Source organism: Oreochromis niloticus, linkage group LG6 (assembly GCF_001858045.2).
Source record: "Oreochromis niloticus isolate F11D_XX linkage group LG6, O_niloticus_UMD_NMBU, whole genome shotgun sequence".
NCBI lineage: Eukaryota > Metazoa > Chordata > Actinopteri > Cichliformes > Cichlidae > Oreochromis > Oreochromis niloticus.
The window spans coordinates 26,342,295-26,363,967 of NC_031971.2; the positions used below are offsets into that span (position 1 = coordinate 26,342,295).

The 21,673-nt window shown below is 39.2% G+C and overlaps 1 protein-coding gene across 2 annotated transcripts; it reads left to right on the forward strand.

Annotated features, from left to right (window-relative positions):
* Positions 1-1,606: 1,606 nt before the first annotated feature.
* pik3r5 (phosphoinositide-3-kinase, regulatory subunit 5) lies at positions 1,607-21,536 on the forward strand. 2 transcript variants are annotated; one of them, XM_005469988.4, is made up of 19 exons: positions 1,607-1,888; positions 9,718-9,833; positions 12,114-12,229; positions 12,365-12,433; positions 13,253-13,391; positions 14,101-14,170; positions 14,722-14,896; positions 15,586-15,754; positions 15,842-15,910; positions 16,108-16,192; positions 16,277-16,970; positions 17,160-17,279; positions 17,391-17,522; positions 17,692-17,785; positions 18,227-18,303; positions 18,725-18,818; positions 19,035-19,117; positions 19,628-19,743; positions 20,078-21,536. In XM_005469988.4, the coding sequence occupies exons 2-19, from the start codon at positions 9,734-9,736 to the stop codon at positions 20,226-20,228; spliced, it is 2,553 nt and encodes an 850-aa protein (XP_005470045.1). In that variant the 5' UTR covers positions 1,607-1,888; positions 9,718-9,733; the 3' UTR covers positions 20,229-21,536. The 2 variants fall into 2 exon arrangements, with proteins under 2 accessions (XP_005470045.1, XP_005470042.1); XM_005469985.4 differs by having other exon boundaries at positions 16,108-16,970.
* Positions 21,537-21,673: the final 137 nt, after the last annotated feature.

Here is a 21,673-nt window from a genome sequence, read left to right on the forward strand (position 1 = left end):
AGTTAGGGTGAGGGGAGGGAGACAAGACAAAAGACTTGCTGTGGAAGAGAGCCAGAGATTAATAATAACTAATGTTTTAATACAGAGTGGTGTATAAACACATACTGACTGAAAAAGGTGAGTAAAGAAGAAACTCTCGGTACATTGTGGGAATCCCCCAGTTCAGTAGGCCTATTGCAGTGTAACTAAAGGAGGGTTCAGGGTCACCTGATCCAGCCCTAACGATATGATTTATCAAAAAGGAAAGTTTTAAGCCTGATCATAAAAGCAGAGAGGGGGTCTATCTCCCAAATCCAGACAGGGAGCTGGTTCAGAGAAGAGAGGCTTTAAAACTGAAGGCTCTGCCTCCCATTCTACTCTTTGTAGTCCCAGTTAGTACTTTTAGTGCAGCGTTGTGGATCAACTGAATATTTTTCAGGGAGTTTTTAAAACAACCTGATAATAATGAATTACAATAGTCCAGCTTAAAAAAAAGATATTTCAGGGAATCTGGTTTTAAGAAATTCACATCCAGCACACAGAACTTTCTTTTTGTGGAAAGATCTTTATAAAACATGGTCTTCCTGCTCCTTTTCTTTTTCATCCATTGCTTTACTTCCTGATTTTCAAATATTATAACAATTACAAATGCGTTTTTATTTCTCTTTGTCAGCTTTTGCTTAGTATCCATGCACTGTTTGCATCTTCTCTGTCAGTCAGTGAAGTTCTGCAGTTCATATCCTTTTGCAGTCTCCCGTTCTGTTATTTCCTCCTATCAAGCCTTTTGGCATGACATGGCTACTGATTTTGCATCAGAGCTGGATAGTCTCGTGATAGAACTGTTAGATCCAGCATGATATTTGATGTCACAGTGATCATTGTGACTGACAAAAGACAAGCAACAACAAACAACAAGCTGATAAACAAACCCTACACTAAATCTTCATAAATAGACTATATTTAAACATGTATATTTCCTAAAAACTGAGTTTAAGATTACATTGAAGCTCTATGGGAATATAATATGTCGTTTTAAAATGTATTTCTTATATTAAAAAATATACATATATTCTGTGTAATATGTAAAAATTACCTTCATTTATATAACTAGAAACAAAATCTAAATCAATGTTATATTCATTAACTTATATTATATAAGCTTTGGACCCAGGTGCTGCTCTGATGGTAGTGAGTGACAAGGGTTCTGAGCCGAAACACAGACAGTGTTTACTGTCACTGGTTTGTTTGGCTTGCCACTGCATTTCCCTCTCTTTAAGAGAAGGGGAATTCAAAGTCACACAAATAGATAACATGTAAATGACAAGCAAATCGACAGGGGGAAGTAAGGCTAGTGTTTCCCTGACAGAATGGGGTTTGCAGAGAAAATGAAAAACTCAAAGTCCGCAAGTTTGAATAATTTCTCTGTCATTCAAAAATGTTATTTTTTAACACTTGAATTTAAAAGACAGCGAAAATACAGAAATATACATCTTGGGTTTAAGTGAACATAATGTGCGCATAAAACGCACACATGAAGCGTGGCTTCTTTTCAGAGGCCAACATCATGCACAGGTCTAGAAACACACGGATTACCACACAGTTCCACTTCCCAGCTCTACACGCTCAGCGGCAGCAGCAGCCGTCGTCATTGTGCTCACATGCGCCTCGCTCATACACTTCCTGTTTGCCGTGTTTGTGAGCCAGTTTTTGTATGTAAAGCGCAGAAGACAATTCGGCGTACGGCTCCGCTCTTTTTACCCAGGATGTGGGTTTGCCTATTAAATCGTGATGTGCGTGTTGAATGAATGGCAGCAACGCTGAACAGGAGACACCTTTCCTTGGATTTTTTGGATTTTTTGGACTTTTAAGACACGCACAGGGGCTATGGAGGCTGGCCAATAACCTGCAGGTAAGACTGTGAAGAAGGAAATATTTTATTCTGAAGGGCACCAGCAGTCTTCCACTCGCAAATGGGTTAACTGTGTACTGATATATTTGTGTTGTATTTCATGAACCTTTGATATATGACAATAGACTGTTTGTGTCACCTGTGCGCATCTACGTTGGCATCTAAGAGTCGACAGTTTATGACACCGTCAAAGTGAAGCTGCTTCTGTCATTCATCTATTGTAATCTAGTTGTTCCTCATGTACGTGTGTTTTATGGCATCAGAGCTCGTTTCTCAGCAGTGTTAAAACCTGTTTTGTTTTCTGTCAGCATCAAACACTGATGGGAAACCTGTGATCTGACAGACCTCCACAGTCCTACCATTATGGTGACTTCTGCTTTTCTAGACTTTCTATGTGATTCATGCCTATAATATTCAGCGAGGAAGTATAGAGATGCAGAAGCACGTGTTAGATGCCTGGACGGTGTCTCAAATATATGTTATGATTTTAGAAGGAGAAAAGTAGTTGAAGCTAGTGGGACCAGGCGATCAGATGAAGGAAGAGTTGTGGGTCAGCACTTTAAGTTGCACCAATGAACTGAAAGGTTTCCTGTCCTTGGGGTCATTTCTGTTGCCATGGAAGTCTATTTGAGTTTAACCAAGGATGCAAGCAAAGGATCCCGATTTACTCAAAGTTCAGGCTGAGAAGAAAGACCAAGTTTTTTTGATTGTCCACCCACAGAAATGCCACCAAGCAAACTGCTGAAGTCTTGATACCTGTTACTGGGAAAAAACAACAACCCTTTGCCGTTCACACATGGGTTACAGGTACTATACAATTAAAGGTCACTTGAGGAGCTTTTTGTATAAAGCGCCTAGTAATTCAGATACTTGTCACCAGTAATGTAATGATGTACCTGCATTTGTCACACTGTGATTTTGAGTGATATTGAGAAGACAAAACAGAAATATAAGATAAAACTCACTTCAAAAAAAGAGACAAGATTTTTAGACATTCTGCAACATCACTTTTCCATGTTTTGGGAAGAGATTTTGCTTTTGGCCTCAAGCAGACCCAAGTGATGCATCTAATCATATCAGTTGTTTGCAGCTGATAAGACTTCCCACATTTCCCTTTGAAGCCATGAAAGGTTTTGTATAACTTCCTCTGCATATGCAGAAATGATCCCTGGTAATTGTCTTCGCAACCAGATTCACCAGAAATGATCTGCTGTATTTTCAGGTCAGGATTGTGATCTTTAAAGGCTTTATATTTGTGACTGGGTCATGTTTCAGGCCTACGCATGATTTACACGCTACCCCATGTCACAATTTTCTCAAGAAAGTTAAAAAATTAAAAAAGAACTACACGCTACTCCGTGCTTCCACCGCACCCATTAGATGATGACATGTTCGTTCTGCACAACGACAGGAAGGGATCAACTATTTTTCATAGAAATAACCCAATTTCACAATCGAGTTGGAATACAATCACTCCTATGTTGAGAAATAATAACTGCTGGAGCAGCTCGCGGACAATTTGTTGTATCGAAGAACACGGACAATCAGGCCCGTTGATTTGTGGGTATGAGATTGTTGACCACAATTTTACATCTAGGAGGGTTGACTGCAGAATCCTACCGCTAAAGTATGTTATTCGTCAAATTGTTTCCTGTTTGTCTCTTTAAGGCTTTGATATCAGTAAAATCTTCCTGTTCACCTTTACGACACATACTTTGAGGTCAACACTCGCGGGTGTGTAAACACATGCATCTGTTAGCATTCACTATACATATACCATATACTGCTGTATATAGTTAGAACACGTACAAACATTACTATATACTGACTATGCTGCCTATATACTCCTGTATTTAATATATATAGTTTTTGTTAATTTGTTTGCTTGTTTTTTTACCGCATTCGCTGAATCATTAAACTCAATCTTGTTTGCAGTGCTTCTACTGCCTCCTCCTCCGAGTTTCATAATCTGATATTAAAGAACCTGATATTTGCATTAAAATTTTCATATGTTTATCAGTGTTTATTCAGGAAGTGAAAACCAAAGTTTACATAGAGTGACCAAACAGGCTATTTGTTTTGCTGCTCTAATTAGCAGTACAGCAGTAAATGTGTGCATCTCGTCGCATTATTAGTATAAAAGCTGATCATTCTAAACAGCCGCGCACACACGCAGAGCTGAAGAGCAAGTTCACCTTCTTTATTTCCTAATGAGGTATTTTCTAGATGCTCTAAAGTAGGAAATACAGCATAATAGCATTAAACAAAAGCCACATACATACAGTGTTACTTTTTGACCTGCTTAGCTTATGTATAATGCCAAGTGGTCTCCGGTAGAGGTTGTTTGGACTAAAGGGAAGCACTTAATTACAACAGAGCTTTGGAGTTGGACTGCTGTTATTTCCTAAAGCCATAAGAGGCAGGTTCACATCCAGTAGGTCAGGGGAAGAGAGGAAGGTTGGATGTGAATATTGAACTTGTGAAAGGGTTTAGGGCTGGGGTGGGGGTGATGGTGGGGTGTGTGACTGTCAATTAAAATGAGAGGCACGCATGTATTATGCACATATATATACACAGAGATCTCGTCCCTGGTCTGTGGGAGTATATCTAAGAGTCTGATCACACCACAACAATAGAGAGGCACCTGCTTCCTCAGCGACGCAGGGAAGCTATCTTCCTGTTAGGAAGCATTCGGTAATGGGATCTGTGGGAGACATGGGAAGCAGTCCGTGAGGAGATGGAGGGAGAGGAAAATGAGGACATTATGAGAAAGAGAGGGATGCAGGCTGAGGTGAAACGTTGGATGCGCTGTGGGAAGTTTGATGAAAAACCCTACAAGAAGCACAAGTGAGAAATGGGCTTATAAAGGGAAGATAACCAGGTGTTGGGGGTGAACTCTACACACAAACTGATATGTACGAACAATGTTAATGTCATCGTGACAAAATCAAAACCCAGAGTTGGATTTCATACCTGAAGCTGTTTCTATTTGGATCAGCTGTTGCTTGAATTGGCCATAGCCAGCATTTCTCAGTGTGGAGCAGGTAAGTAAGAGAAAAGAAAAAGGAACTAAACATTTGTGGGTGGAATAGTGGTATAGTTTGGTGGTTTGGGGATGCTATTATTGACAAAGTGTGTAGTCTATCAGAGTCAGACACTGGATAAAAGCTTAAAAGATATCTCTGTGAGAGATTACCATTTGGTTATGTATGTTGATCTCCTGACAGAGCTATCAGTTAATCTTTTCCTAGTTTGTTTCTTCCTAGAATAGATTGCCTCATGCAGATGTTGAAGATCAAAACACGACACCATCCGTGTATTTAGTGCATGAACCATGCTTATTTTTTATTTTTTAACCTCTTTAAGGACTGTCTCTGTCTCTGTAACATAATGTTTACTTCACCTTACGTTTTTGAAAACTAGCTCTAAACCATAGAAACACTGCTTGTTGTTGTCTGAATGTAAGCCATGAAAAAGTGGAAGTGACCTTGTTGACTCTTAGGGATGTACTGCATACATCCTCTTATGAAACACCACAGAGTCGCTGCATTTGCAACATGACTAGCAGCTCTATGTAAACAACTTCGATGACGCTTATGGTTGAATTTTGCTGCAAAAATCCCTGTAGTTGCATAAGCCCAGAATATCCGCAACAATCTGAATGTGGTATATACCTGTTTTTGCCATATTTCTATTATAGTGTTCATGATTTCCACTGACAGTTCAGCAGGCACCCTCGCTGTTTTTAAGATTAATAATAGCTGGATGTACATCTTACAAAGGGGTGTGTGATGTCAGCTTCCTAAAATATATCTAACTTTTCTTTGAGAAGAATATTAAACAGAAGCTTAATCATCTATATTTGGTAAACGAGTACTGAATAAGTAACATAGAGGGACTTTACCAGTTGGTTCTTTCATATGTAACACTTTCACTGCATTATACAGTGCTATCATCTCTTTTATTACCTTTACGTGTCCTCATTGAACGCCACGTTGGATGTAAGAGTCATCACAACTTTAATTTATTAGTTCCTTCCACATCGACTGGGCTCATATCCAGCTCTGTCCAGCCCTGACAATTACCGGAGCACTCAATACAAGGATCCAACGCGCACGGCTCTGTAGTCCTGCTCAGTGCCGCTGGGACACCTTTTAGAGACAATACATCTCTGGGGAGGAGGGACGGCTGAGAAAAAGTGCTGCATGGTGGTTTTGTTTATGTCTAGAGCTGAAAGTATTGTTATCGAATGGTAACTTTAGGAAAGTGGAGTGCTGTGGGATAATTGAGTTTCATTCATCTGGCCTCCTGAACTTGGGATTTGCATGAACTTCCTGACCTGTGCCTATGGCGAGGTTGGAAGTTTGGATGTCAGTACTGTGCATCTGTACTTAAGCATGAGTTGTGAGTAAAAATAAGGACAATTGTTTGGGGAAAACAATAGCGCACATTTTCCTAAAGGTCTGTTTGTGTGCTGTGCTGTGTTGTCAATGTCCACACCACGTTTCCCTACGAGTTGTTGTGGCTCATAGGGAACAGTTTGACATTTTGTGAAATATCCTTGTTAACTTGCTTGTTAGATGATGATCAACTATTCTTCTGGTACATAGGTTAATATAAAAGTTTGTATCTAAATGTTTTAGCTCATTATGGAGACTGGAAACAGGAAGTGCACTTTCCTTGGTTCTTTCCAAAGATAAAAAAACTACCAAATAGTATCATCTTGTTTAGCTAATCCAAGAAAAAGAGAGGCGTAAAAGCAAGCTATTTCTTCCGTATCTTCCATAAGTTCATTATAGACATTTATCATTATGACGTCTTTCTTCAACAGATATAAAATCTTTTACACATCTTTTGTGGACACATACAAGCATGCGATTCAGTCTGTGTTAATCCAAGGTAACCAGCTGCTGCCCGTCTAACTCTGGCCAAGAAACAAGCACATTCCCAAATGCCAGCCTGCTCTCAAGCATACAGACTGTTGGTGGCCAGGGTTGTGTTTAGGCTGTGGGGACTTAAATCTAGTTTCACAGACACTAACAAACTTTCCCTTCCTGGGCAATGTCTTAAGTACTTGAATTGCAGACATGTTTTACTGTTACTCTAGAGTGGGGTTACTATTAGACTAACTAGCATTTGATACATGTCAGAAAAAGTCTCGAGGTAATCAGTGTAACTCAACTTCCTGTCCTCTGAAGTCAAGGATAAACAGTTATGTGCTTATGTGTGTGAGTGTGTGTCAGTTAGAGTTATTAGGCGTGTAGGTGTATAAAGATCAAGTGAGTAATTCGGTAACACCGTTCATCTGTAAGCCAGCATGTATTTCTAGCTTTCATCTGAAGTGGGGAATTTGTGAACCTGTCAGGGGAAATTTTGAGGCGATATAATCAGACACACCGCTTGATGTCATTACTCATTTCTGGTCCTGGTCTACCATCACTCCATAACCATTCTTGTTGAAGATTACACTGATTAAAAGCATGTGAATGTGAAATCAGTGTGGAAAAAAAGCCATTACTACTAAACGAAAGTTGTTTCTTTTCTTGGTACTGTTGACACCAGTGATGTTTCTGTACACAGCACGCTGATATTCCTGATTTAGTTTTTTTTCAACTTTGGCACATTCAGATTTCACTTAAAGGAATTAAATAACTCTTGAAGGACAAACACGATTAAGCTGTGGAGCGTTTCTGTCGGGGGGAGGTAGAAGATCTGATTGGTTGCTCAGTTTCTAAAATTGTAAATCTTTTAAAAGCGCTGTCGCCTTCATTTTTATTTTTATTATTTTTTTGTTTTTACGGAAGTATTTGTTCTGCTTCTTATATTTGGATGTTCCTCGTATTTGCACATGCATTTACTGCATTTCCAAATTCTTAAGTGAGTCAGGAGAAACGTATTGAGGAGATATGTAATGCATTATCAGCAAGCTTATATCTTTTTCCAACATTAACTATGGAAAACGTGCCTGTTCTATGTGTACATGCATTAAAAAATTAGAAGCTGTTTATTTGGTTTTAATAATGTATTTAGGCCCAAAATTACTGAATATGTTAACCCTAAAACTAGAGTATTGCACATGAAAATGTCTTTGATGTCTCTCTCGTTAATGCAACCGATACAGAGCTACTTTTATATATTAATTAACTAGTTGCTCACGCTTCTGGCATTCGAACTCATTGTCCAGCCAGCCAACTTTAAGCTTGTTTCATCATCTTTTAATAGATCATAGGTCCGTTTCCTCTTACCATCACAGAAGCTGGTCATGTGTGAGTTTGCTCATGCAGATTATTTGGGAAAAACATTTTCAGCACGAAATGCATGTTTCCCCAAAACTGTTCAAAAAGCTGTTGTCTAACCTGGATGTGAAAACCATCTGTGTAATACAACATATCACACAGCTGGGGTCATCATTGCATCTAATGGGGTCATTACATGCAATTAGGTCATGGTAATATTGTGTAGCTGGACTCTGTTATGGGAAGTCTGGAAAAATCTAAGAATAATTAGATTCATACCATGCCATGGTGAGTTGGATGCAATTAAGGGTGCTTGAAACCCATGGTTTTCCTGACAAATTACGAGAGAGTGCACTTTTTGTTGTGTCGAAAGCAACAGGCTTCTTTGAAAATGGTTTCTGTGGCTATTCCTAATAAGAGTACAAGCTGGCCCACACAGAAACACCTGTGTAATTTGAACTGAACGGCTAAATCGGGAAATTTTGTATGCCCGTGAAAAGAGATGCTCACTTTACCATTTTGAAACCTATGAACTACTTTATAAACTGTTTGGTTAGTGGTTAGGTCCAGTTTTCAGCTCTGAAATTGTGTCGTTAACCTTCTGTCGCCACAAATGTTGTTCGTCTACATATAAAAACATCCAAGAATTACAAGTGACTACTCAGCCCATTTTAATTTGACTGGCGGATGCCTCTGTTTTTCCTTACGCTTATATCTTATGAGATGTGTTCATAACAGAACTGAAACAGCTTGCCACACCTGGGTTGTCCTCAGTTGCTGCATGAAAAACAGCCAAACGCGCTGATAAACTGAAAGTTTTAAAAAAAAAGTGAAGTTCAGTACATCCTCATGAGTCAGTGGTAAAATATGACGCACTTACAACATTTTTGTCATACAGGAATTCTATAACTAGCTCTTCTCCGCCATATCTCTCTAATCTATAGCATTGTAGAGTTTGTGTGTGTTATTTTAAAATCACTGTGGGCTGGGGTTTTTTTCTCTTTTATCCTGTTAAAAAAAGATTATGGTGAAAATTGTTTGCTTTCCAATTTGGTTTTCTTTAAAATCTTCTCAGTCAAAGCTCATTGAGCAATATGTAATGTCTTAAATCCAGAAATTCCCATCCTTGTACAATGTAACTGCTGAATACACTATAACTGAAGTAGGTCTGCTTAAAACCGTTGTATTAAAGTGGTCACAGATCCATTTAAGTCTTTAGATAAATGTGGCTGCCTTGAGGCAGCGGAGGTTTCTGTCAAATGTGTTTAGGACATGGTTTCAGGAACTATAGCAACAAAACAGTGACACAAATAGCCCTGTGTCTGTTTTCCTTCCCACTTAGATTATGGTTTGTGTATCTTCTTCTGACTGATTTTCATACTTGCCGAGTGAACTGCCTTCATGCAAAGTAAATGCGATAACACAACACACTGTTGAGGAAAAGAGAGGAGCATGTGTGTACGTTTGCATGGGTACATTATGCATGAACACCAAGGTATTTGAAGATAATATTCCACAGAAGACATTAAAGGGCATTGAGATGTTTATCATATTTCGGTGCTTAATAATCATCTCTCTCCTGCCTCTTTCCAGAACCTGAGTGGTGAATATGCAGCACACCTCTTGTACAGAGGACCGGATCCAGCATGCTCTGGATCGGTGTCTGGATGGACTGCGGCAAAGTCCCACAGCAGCACATCACTGGAACGGTAAGATCCTGCAGTTTTACCAAGGACTTATAGGATGACCGCTAAGATCTGGTTATAAAGGAAGGTTATAATCAGACAGCTGATCCTGTGAAGCCTTAAAAAGCTTTTCTTGGACACACACCATCCTCTGAATTTTACAAAACCATTTTTGAATGTGCATCTTTTTAGAGATGTACAGAGCAAATGCTTGGTTGTGCTCCTATCTGCCATAGCATCAAAATCACATCATTTGTTTTTGTTAGTGTCGTCACTGCACCAAATATTGCAAATATCTTCTAATCTTTGTTATTTTTATTCTGAGATTAAGCCACAAGGAGCTTGATTCAGAGTCTGGATGTGAACTCTGTATGCAAAGATATAGTCGTTATATTTGTTATAGGGAGTTATATTGGTTGCAGCTCATTCTATCTCAGGTGCAGCTCACAGCTAAATAAACTGACCTATTTATCGGCTGCAGTTCACTCACTTCACCTCCTTGTATTGTGACTTGTATTGGTTTACTGGCATAGTTTACTCGGACAAAATGTGTAGCTAAGCCATCAGACATGTCGATATTTCTGACTAACTAAATCATATCACGGCATTAATCATGGCTCATGTTAATATGTTTGTTGTAAGTTTTGTAATTTTATTTGCTTACAACAGGTTTTTCAGTCTAAAGTGCCATACAATGAACAGAAATCGTTTATTACAGGCGTTCATTTAGAGCGTGGGGTCAAAATTCTGTTTCTAGGAAGGTAAAGGCACCACATTTTCTCAGAAGTATCAACCTCTAGCAAGCACATTTGGACATGTGTAACATGTGGTGTTGACAGAAAAAGTTGTTTGTTCATGGGTTCTTAACACAGGGACTGTGTGCGGCAGACGCTCAGAAGAGTCTGAGCTGCTTGTTGATGACACTCTTGCTGGAAGATCATTGGTGGAGCGCACTATTGGGTGTTGAAGGAAGTTGTGTGAATAGACAGCTGGGAGGAAGTGGTGGTACAGACCGCAGCGTGTAAGTGAGGCATCAGAAGCAGGAGATACTGTGATGCAGAGTATAAAAACAGGGCGGAAGATCAAACTGGCATCGGCCTCCGCACGTCAACCAGTGTCAGATAGAATGACGCATACCTGTGTAAACTGATCGATGGTGATGATGTGATTTTGGCATTTAAAACGTGACCTGAAGGTTTTAGTTTGGTGTTCTCGTTTCGTCATTGTTTTTTTCCAATTCAGAGCTTTTATTTTTATTTTTCAAATGCCTTGACCGGATAAACTTCCAGGGATATGTAATGTGCTACATTCACGTAAACGTCCACATGTTGAGCACAAGCCGTCTACTGAAGCACTGACGTATTACATTCTGGATATTAACAGGATCATTCAAAACAGGCAGCTGTATTCCCATAACCAGCAATATAAAAAAAAAAGACTAGAGCTCCCAAGTGGTTAGGTGTGATCATGATGCAAATAGCGCACTGCTTTTTAGAGATGTTAGGCAGCACTTTTGGATGCAAAGGCCATGTGTTAGCAACTGGCCTGTTTATAGGACAACATTTGTGTTTGACTGCTAAAGTTTTAATTCCTTAGATTGATGTGCAATCTAAGTCACAGAGATTGAGGGATCAGATCAAAATAACGTGCTTGTGAAGAGTCAGGTGTCATTTTCAGTTGTTTTTGTGAGTGTGATACACCACACTCCAAAAAACAGATCGGTGTGGTTTGAAATACTGTATTCACAGATCTACTTTGTTGTTTTTATTCAGGTTTCTGTTTCGCACTGTAACAGAAAACAGCAAAACTCCGTAAAATTATTATGTCTAGCAAAAGCTTTAAATCGAGACTTTTGATAAAAAGGTCATTGATTTTGTGGGACTTGCCAACTGCACTTTTACCAAATTAGCCTTTGTGAATAACCTAGTACCAAAATAAATCTTTCAAATTGAGGTCTTATCTTCTTTTTCTTTTATTTTTTTCTAACAACAGGAAATCCATCCTGTCGTATTTGTACACATGCAAACATCCTTAGTGAAACAGTGAACAAAAGGTGATAATACACACCTATAATACGCACCAGAAGTGACAACTTGCGACTTCAAAAAGCTGTTGTGTGTTTTTGCAAACCAGTGTCAGAGCCTAGCACTTTATTGTCCAGTGTCTTGTTTCATTACCACTATGGGGTACGTTTGATGGCTACTAAAAATATGTAAAAAATTAGAATCGTAGCATTAGATATTAAATATGCGAGAATGTCAAGTATATATGTTGTTTATAGTTGTAAACGCGCATGTATTACAGTGCTGATGTGCTCAGTGGGACAGTCAATGAACCGATGGAGTCTGGAGGAGCTGGTGAAGAGAGATCCGGACAACTTCATCATCCTTTTACAGCAGATCATCAGGAAGACCCGAGAGGTGAGAGGACTAGGAGAAAAGATGTATTAATATATCATTGATGAATGAATGCTATAATAACCAAAAGTCTACATTAACTAATCCTTACCCGCTTTATGTCGCTCTTCTCTTGTGTTCATCTGTTCGTGCGATCAGGTTCAGGAGCAGTGTCAGTATGAGCTGGTGGCTCCTCTCGCTATCATGTTCTCCTCCACGCTGTTGCAGGTACAGCTTGTCTATAAACAGATGTTATCAAAATATGTGACCTTTCTTCACCTCTCAGTAGCATTCAGAGTGTTCCAAGATGGTTTGAGCTTTCTCCATCTTAAAGTTCAGTTAGTTTCTCAATTCAATCTGCTGTGACGTGTGTTCAAGCAGTTACAGGAGAATTGCATAATTCTAGAAACCGTAACAATGAAAGATTTGAAAAGAAGCCTTTTCATCATGCAGAAATCATGCCTACAGAAAATCTTTGATTTATCCGTTTATTCTTTCTTGCTAAATATTTTATTTCATATATATTTTTTGTAATATACAAACAAATGAACAACCATAGTATGACCCAAACATGACAATAAGATATTCAATATATTTCATGTCATGAAAAAAGAGCAGAACTGAAAAGAACAATTTTTTGTTACTTTGTGTTTCCACCTTATGAACTAATACCCACTTAATGGACCAAATGGCTCCAATTAAAAGCGTTCTCTGATCCCTCTGGATCAAATTATGATTGTTGATCAGCCAGTTGCTCCAAAGGAAAATTGCCTTTCCTTATTGGAACAGGCACAGTTATTCACTATATAAATAACAAGTTATTTGAATAATTCATCAAGGTTTTATATAAAACAGAGTAATAGTTTGAGTTATGATTCAAAGCTTCCAGATTGTAGCTTCATACAGAAATCAATTCCATGAAGTATAACTGAATTATGAACAATTATGATAATCGTAGTTTCAGTATGTTGTTGGTCTGAGATGGATCTTGCTGTCTGTCTCCAGAGCTCCTCTTGAATAAAACATCTTTTTGTGCTTTGGTCTTAGACACCGTACTGCACTGATAACACAGACCTGCTGGAGGAAGCTATGGACGTGTTTTGCCATTTCCTCACATGGCCTGAACCTTACTGCAGTGTGTGTAAAAGGCTTCTCTCCACAATACAGCTAGAAATGAAGGCCCCAGGTAAATATGGAGAATGTTGTTTATTTTTTGTGGTCCTTCTCTTCTTTATGTGTCTGTTTAATTCACGCATCCTTGCCCTCTTAGACATACTATGCTTAATTTACCTCTTGCTTATCCACCTGTTGTAACTGTACTCCCCCTAGTGATAAGTCAAAGAAGTGCATTTAGGATAGCGCTTGGAAAGAAAAAAAAAAGGAGTTCTGCTTGTAGCGTGTACACCTGACAGAGACAGGATGACGATGAGGTTTCAGGTTTAAGAGAAACTTCTTCATTCTAACTGGATATTGTTTGAAAGCGGATGTAGTATCGGCATTTACAGAAAGCAGAAACCACAAATGAGTGCTTACAATGAAATTCAGCTGAATGGTCAAAGGTATTTCAAAAGATAAAAAAACAAAACAACAAAAGATAACTTAATGATTTGTGAATGAGTGTGAGCTGGTGTAGTGTTTTGGTGTGTATTTGTTGTTCGAATAAGGTCACAGCCAGAGGTACCCCTTCCTTATTTATTCATTTCAGTTGACTTTAACTGTTCAGTGAGCAGCATTTACTAATTTTAGTGCTTAACAATATTAGCACTTCAATAATTCATTAATACTTTGGTCATTAATTGCCCTTCGTCTGCCTCCAGTTATTCCACCACAACATTTACTGTAGTCATGCTTTTTTTGGTGTCAATTCAAATGTTTGTGTTCTGTTTTTCAAACAGGAATTTCCTTTCAGAGACTGGTGAGGGACGAGCAGGGCTTGAACACATCCATCCAGTGCTCAAAAACCATGTAAGTCTTCCCTATGTCACTGCTCACTATGTTAAAGACTGTAAAAATATAGAATATGCATGTAAGCATGTGCCTATGTATTTACAGCATTTACAGAAAAAAAATACAATGTAGCCACAATTAGTTGCTGTTTTCATCCAAGTGCTGGTGATATCTGCATTTGCAAAGGTCCTATGCTGCTTAAGCACACTGTGCTTTCTCTGCCTTTGAAGCACTGCATGCAGAGGATGGTGTATGCTTAGTTCACTTCGGTGTGTTAACTTTGCACCTTCTGCTTTCTTGTGAAAAACAAGTTGCACAGCCATTCGCGCTGCATTTATCTGATTCCACATGTAAAGTAACAACAAAAATAAACTACAAGTGCCATACTTAATGACACCATGTGTGATGTGTCAACTCAGTACTTTGAGTTGAAAATCCCTTTTCATCCCCTTTTCTACCCACCAAACCTCATCATGACCATAGCATCCTGTTTGCATCTTGTCCTGCGTAACAGTGTATACGTTGTGTACAAGTCAAGGTTTTACTCTAACACTCCGTGTTGCTGACAGGACTGTGTTGCTGATGAACCCCAGTGAAGTTCCTGCTGACTTTGTTTCAGTGGCTGAGCAGCTCAGCTGCGTTCAGCACTCACAGAGAGAAACCTACATCACTTTGATTAAACATGCCTTCCAGTCCACACTAGGCACCAAGTACCCTCTGCACAGCATTCACAGAGCTCTGCAGGTAAGTGTGATAAATGTACTTTTTTGCAAATATTGATTGTAAAAAGCTAGGAAACTTTGTGGTGTAGTACAAAACACACATTTTGTTATAGTTATTTTTTTTTTAATTCTCATACAGGCTAAATAATCACATTGTTTCATTGTAACTAAATTAATTTCTTTTAGTAAGATATTTCATTCATTTTTAACCCACAGCTAATGGGAGAAAGTCTTTTTAGTGTACTCTAACATATTCATTCATGTTAGGTTTAATCTACCATTAACCATCTTTACCTCGAATTTCTGACATTACATTGGTTATATAAAGTTACAAAGACTTAAGTACATGCCTTTTTTAATGGGTTTTGATGGTTAGATAAATGTAGTTTTTATCTTGGCTCTCCCTGTTGGCAGGTCTTAGTTGAAATCAAAGATGTTCGTTGCTAAACTGAACTGAATAAAAGAGAAAAAGACTCTAGCATATGTACGATATTGTCGTGAGCAGTTGCTTGTCAGTAGTGTTATGTTTGAAGAATGTTTTCAGGATGTGAGATATTTGCTTTGTAGTTCCATTCTGAGATTTAAACTCTGAGATGGTTACTGTAGTTTGGAAATCTATAAATATTTATTAAAGGAAAATGTTATGACATCACATGATCAAATACTGCACTGTCCAATATGAGATCAATATGAGACCATGACTTTTTGCAGGCAAAACCTGTGAATGAGCTGGAGGAGATCTACTCCTTGGTAAGCGATGCCTTAGAGGCAGCTGCTACCATGAGTGAACCACTGAAGGGGCGGAGTCATGTCATCCAGGGACTGGAGAAACTCAGGGAGATGATGAAGATCCCTGCTTCCAGTGGAAGGAAGTCTGATGGTGAGGCTGGTTTTGGTAACTGGGAGGTTGGAGGTTGGAAGTGTATTACATGGCACTAATCCGTCTGTTATTTTGCTCTTCTCTTAGGAATGTTGCAGACGCTACCACTGCCCACAGCCAAATGTTACATGTTTAACTGGGAAAAAGATAACTTTGGTAATAAACTCAACTTTTATTTATTTGTACTTCATATTTGGGAATAAACTTTTTCCTATTAGCTGGGAGAGAATTTGTAAATCAATCTCCTACAGATAGTTTTTTCCTGGATCTTTCAGCAGGGGTTTTTCTCCCTGTTTTGATAGCCAAATTTAAATATTATTTTCTAAGTATGATTTATATTCTGTTTCCTGCAGATGTTCTGAACACCCTTTTGGAGCATGAAACTGGCTACCTGTCTACTAATGAGCAGGAAGAAGAAGGTGATATTGATGACGAGAGGTATGTGACAGAAATTGATGTGGAAGAAGACAAAGACGAGGAGGAGCATGGTGTTGAACCTTCTGCAATATCTATCATCCCTAGTGACTACCGCAACAGCCATCGTGCCTCTACCTTCTCCACGATCTCCTCCACATCCAAAGACTCCATGTTCTCCACCTTGTCTGTAGCCTCAGAATCCTATGCTCCCTCCCTTCTTTCTATCACCTCTGGAGCTGATAGTGACTACTTTGAAGATTCTGATGACTACATTTGCTCCTCTCCTGTCACTGAAAAATCTTCGCCAAAGTCAATGAAAAGTCCAGCTCGACTAAGCCAACACTTCTACCGGCTTTTCATCAAACCCAAGAGCCCCCTTTCCCGGGCCAAAAGTTTAGGAAACACTGAATCTAAAGACCTTTTTGTGGTGCGAGAGAAGCGTTCCAACTCCCTGCCCCAGCAGGTCAGATTACATAGTCCTGAACCCTTACTCCAGCCACAAAGTCAAACCCTTAAACATGTGTGCTTCCGAAGGAGGCCCATTCTTAGCAGTGATGAAGACATTAAGAATATTACGCTGAGGGTGGTGGTATTTGGTGCTGATCATGTAGCGGGTAAGGTGGCCCGAGCATACAATGACCTCAGGAGAAAGGAGACTGCATGTCCGCGTCTCAGCAGGGCTTTCAACCTTCAGTTCTACTTTGTGCCAGTGAAGAAAGACTCTGCAGTAATAGGAGCTCGGAGAGGTTCTAGTCCTTTGCCTCAACCTGGAGCTTCAAAGGGAACAGCCCTGTGTAACGTAAGTGCAAGAACACCCCAAGCAAATATCAAATACAAGGCACAAGGTCTGGTTTAGACTAAGATACCTGAGTTGTAGAGCAAAGAAAACATAATTTCAAAATAACTACAGAATGATTATTCATGATTTTTTTTAACAGTAAGACAAAATGTCCATAAAGGTAAACTAATGACACTTTTGCTCATGCAGGACCACATGGGCATAGGGGACAGTACTAATGACATTGCCCATCTCCTTGGTATGCTGGATCCTTGGTACGAAAGAAACACCCTCAGCCTGCTTAACTTGCCAGCCAACATCGTCTGCCAGGTATAACTGTAGTAAACCTTTTCCACTGCCGAGCCAAAGCTATCCTAAAGTCTGTTATTCCTGTTTATCCAACAAAGAATTTCACCATGTATCATAAACTCTTTGCTGCAGCAAACCTCAAAAACAGAGTCCGAGTCCTACGATAGCTCATATGAGCAGCGTCTACCCATCCTGGCCGACCTGGTCCTGTACTACTGCCGCTATGCTGCCCGGCCAACTCTAATCCAGCTCTATCAGGCTGAGGTTGGTTACATGTTAACACTTAAAATGCTTTTTTCTGGCTTTTTGTTCCCCTTTCTTGCAACTTCATTCACAAGTTTTTTTTAGTATCAAAGAATGGCACTCTGGCACTCATTAACAACAAAACACAGTTTCATATTCAGTGAATAACTGAGGAACTTTGGTCTTGTAGCTGACGTTAGCTTGTGGAGAGCGGAGGACTGAGGTGTTCGTCCACTCCCTGGAGTTGGGTCACGCCGCAGGAACGCGAGCCATCAAGGCCATGGGTAAGTGAGACGCATGCATCAAACATTTGCATTCATACATAGCCTAGCAGTCTCTCCATATTTCCTTAGAGTGACATGGATTTTCATTTATTATGAGGCTGAGACTACTAAATTTATAGTAGGGGAACAGCTGCTTTTTTTTACATCATGATTCACTTCTACTTTTCAAGTTTCACTTGTCAACACTACTTGCACTTCTGATTTTTAATTTCTTTGGAGAAGTAAACTTGGAGGGAAATGTTTTTATGTCCTCTATCTGCTAGTTACTGTGCAAATGACCTACCCTTCGTTTCCATTACGTAAAAACTTATGACAACAGTGGCTAAAGTATACAAATGTCTTTTTTTCCTCACCAGGAAGTAAATTTAATAATATTTTGTAGAAATATTTTTTGTAGCCCTTTTAAGTACCGTGGATTACCACTTTGCTTTCTTTCTGTAGGTGCTGCCAGTAAACGTTTTGGCATTGATGGTGACCGAGAAGCAGTCCCTCTAACTTTGGAAGTTGTGTACAACAAGGTAGGATGGCTTTCGGGTTGTATCCCTAATTAAAATTTGTTTCTTAAAGCTGCGTTATGAACAAATTTTATTTGCAATTATGCCATCTTATCGGGAGAAAAACAAACAAATCCTTTAGTGCAGTTTTCCACCGCCTTAAGAACTGGTTTGACTTATATGGCCACTTCTTGAGTCACAGGAGATGACGCATCAAACTTCTGTGACAAAGCACAAAGACTTGCACAAAGGTTTGGTCTCTGTGGTCATGTGGTCTGAACCATTAGAAATTGGTAAAAGCGACATCTCTTTGTCTTTCGAAATCGTGACAGTGGTCTGGCAGCAGTCATGATCATATCTGTTTTTCCCATCTCCCAAAACTGAAGTGTTTTGGGGGGTTTTCACAAAAGAGCTCTAATCTTACCCTACTTTTCCTCTCATTCAGGTTGTTATTAGTGGCAGAAGTCAGTGGAAACGAGAAACCAAAGTTTGTACTTCAGTAAACTTAATCAAAGCATGCAAGAATCCTGAGGAGCTAGGTATGTAACTCTTTGTGTTTACCATTAAAAGTTATGTCTGTTCACAATTTCATTTCGGGGAAACACTTTCCATTGTTCACTGTCAATTCGAATCGTTCACTTTCTTATTCCCGTATTACTCAAGCTAGTTTTCTAATCTAAACCCTTTTGATACATACTGGAAATGAACAAAATGTGCAAGTGTATTCTTAATTGATCTAAAATGATCTCTATCAGACTCAAAGATGGAGTGCCTGCAGCTGACGATGACTGAAGTCCTGAAGAGACAGAATGGGAAATGCAAAAAGGGCTACAACCAGGTGAGCAATACGTGATATCAGTCTGCCTTGGTGGTTTGTGGTTGTGAAAGTGCAGCACCAATCTACTTTCGCAAACAGCTTCGCAGCATAGCTATCACTAAAGATGGAGTCCTCGATACACACTCGATTTCATCTCAAAATCTCAAGTGAATATCTCTAGTCACACGCGCGCAAGCACGTATGGGAACCGTTTACTGTCTGACACCGTGATGGAACAGAAAGCCACAACACACAAACAAGAACACATTTCTTTTGCTGGTGTGTGCTTTGGCAGTAGTATTGTTTTGCAGCTCTATATGTTGATGAGTTAACCTAGTTTGGCTTTGGAGCTTTTATTTATAAGACCTCATCAGCAAAATGTAGACCTGATGAAATGATTGAACCCGTCTGAGTTGTTTTCAATGCAGCTCGGTCGAGCTGTGAAAGTCGTGCGTATTGTTTAAAAATGATTCCTTGGTTTTTGGTAAAATGTCTATTCGTGACAATTTGCTCCGCTTATCACCTTTGCAGCAGCTGACTGTGACTGAGGTGAAGGTGGACAAGGTGCAGGTCAGCGGTGTTGAAAACACAACTTTTGCTGTGTGCCTGGACCAGGATGAGAAGAAGATACTACAGAGTGTCACCAGGTTTGTAATGAAAATAAACACGTGCACCAAGATTAAAAGAAACTGGAAAGAAGCTATATGTGATGGTAGCTAATTGAGATACAAAACACAGCTTTTGGGGGTTTTTTTTTAGAAGGAACATTTGTTAGAAAAAAATAATTTAGAATCACAAAGACATACAAAGTAGATTTTAGCCCTTGTTTTGTTCTCGGAGCAGTTTCTTGTTCAGCTGCGTCACCATGGCCCTCTTTCCTCTCAGGAAACGTACACAGAAATGACAAAACCCACTTACAGTACACAGTCCTTGCAAATGTTTCTTATTCTCTAACCATATGTCTCCTTCTGTATCATCTAGGTGTGAAATATCAGTGTGCTACAAACCTGACAGCTCCACTGACTGGAGGCTACGAAAATTCCAGGCCTCTGCTCAAATCCAGCCACTCCACCCGACCTTCTGCTCCCTCCTCTGCCTGCCCATAGTCACTTTTAGTGGGGCTCTTCCCTGAGACTGCCAACCACTGATCTGGAAAAGATGCTTTGCACTGTTGTTCATATTCTGTGAAATTAGAGACTAACTAAAGAGGATATTTTAATATTTTTGCTAATTTTTATAAAGCACTTGGACAGATTCACATGATGGTGCCTTCGACCTGCAGTGGGGTGCAACATTTGGAAACATAAAAACAGGGATAGTAACAAAAGTAACCTGATTATTTTATTTTATGTTATTTTTTATATATATTTACATGTACCAGAAGACCCAAGCAACCGAGAGACTGAGTTGATTGTGTGTTGTTTTCTTTGTACACAGCAGTCATTCTGTGTAATTAGGGAACACTTTGAGTTTCATTCATCAAGTTTCACTTCCTCTTTCTGCACTGACAGACAAACATGACTCCACCCACAGTCACATTAAAATATCCTCTGGGTAAACAGGGTGAATCTACAGAGTCTCGGGCGAAAAGCAACACAAACTAGCAACACCATATGCTGTGCTACCAGGCTCCTGTTGAGGGAGATGTTAAGACAGTGGTATATTTTAGTAAAAGTGTGCCAACTTTTCTCTCTGGAAATCCATGTGGAGGTGTCTATTGGGGGTTATAATCAGATTAGGTGACAATATCTGAGAATGCACACTATTAACTGATAGAATATGTAAATATTGGTTTTGTAAATATTCTGCCGTGTACTATAACTTGAAAATCACATAATTTTTATGCCTGTTATACACAGTTATAACATTTCTCCTAAGGAGTTACACTGTACTGTTTTAACTGAAATTATAAGTATGACCAGCAGAGGGCCCCAGTGACTTTTTTATTTGACTTCACTTGAAGTACAGTGTACTTGGAATAAAGTGTCTTTGTAATTACTGTAATATATTTTATGAACGAAATGTTTTTGATTTTGTTTTTAAGTAAGGACACCAAAAAAGGTGTTTTAAAAATAGATTTGGATGTACACTTCCTGCATGAAATGGAACTGATTCATTGCACTTTCCACTCAGTAATCTGTGCAATTAAAATGTTATTGTTTTGTTAGTGTAAAGGGATAATATCCTGATGACTTGACTGACACTGAAATTGAAGCACTGCAGATTGGTATAATTAAATGACATGACAATCGAGCGAACAGGCGGTTAAATTAGGTACTTTTTTTTTGTTTAATGTCAGATAAATGCATGACACCAGTGTCCTCCATCTACATGTGTCCTCTGATGAAAGTGTGACATTTTTTTTTTCCTGTAAATTATGTCTATTATCTATGAAACATCTTCAATTCAGAGCTCATTAAAATATGTATATGTCTGCCGAGTAAGTCGACTCAATTTATAGGCTACGTTTACAGCATGAATGAACAGAGCAACGTTGGACTGCTCTGAAACTGTAAGTGCTTCACTTTGTACTGCGTGCCACGTCTGAGGTAAAATGAATGCCCTCTGAAATGCAGC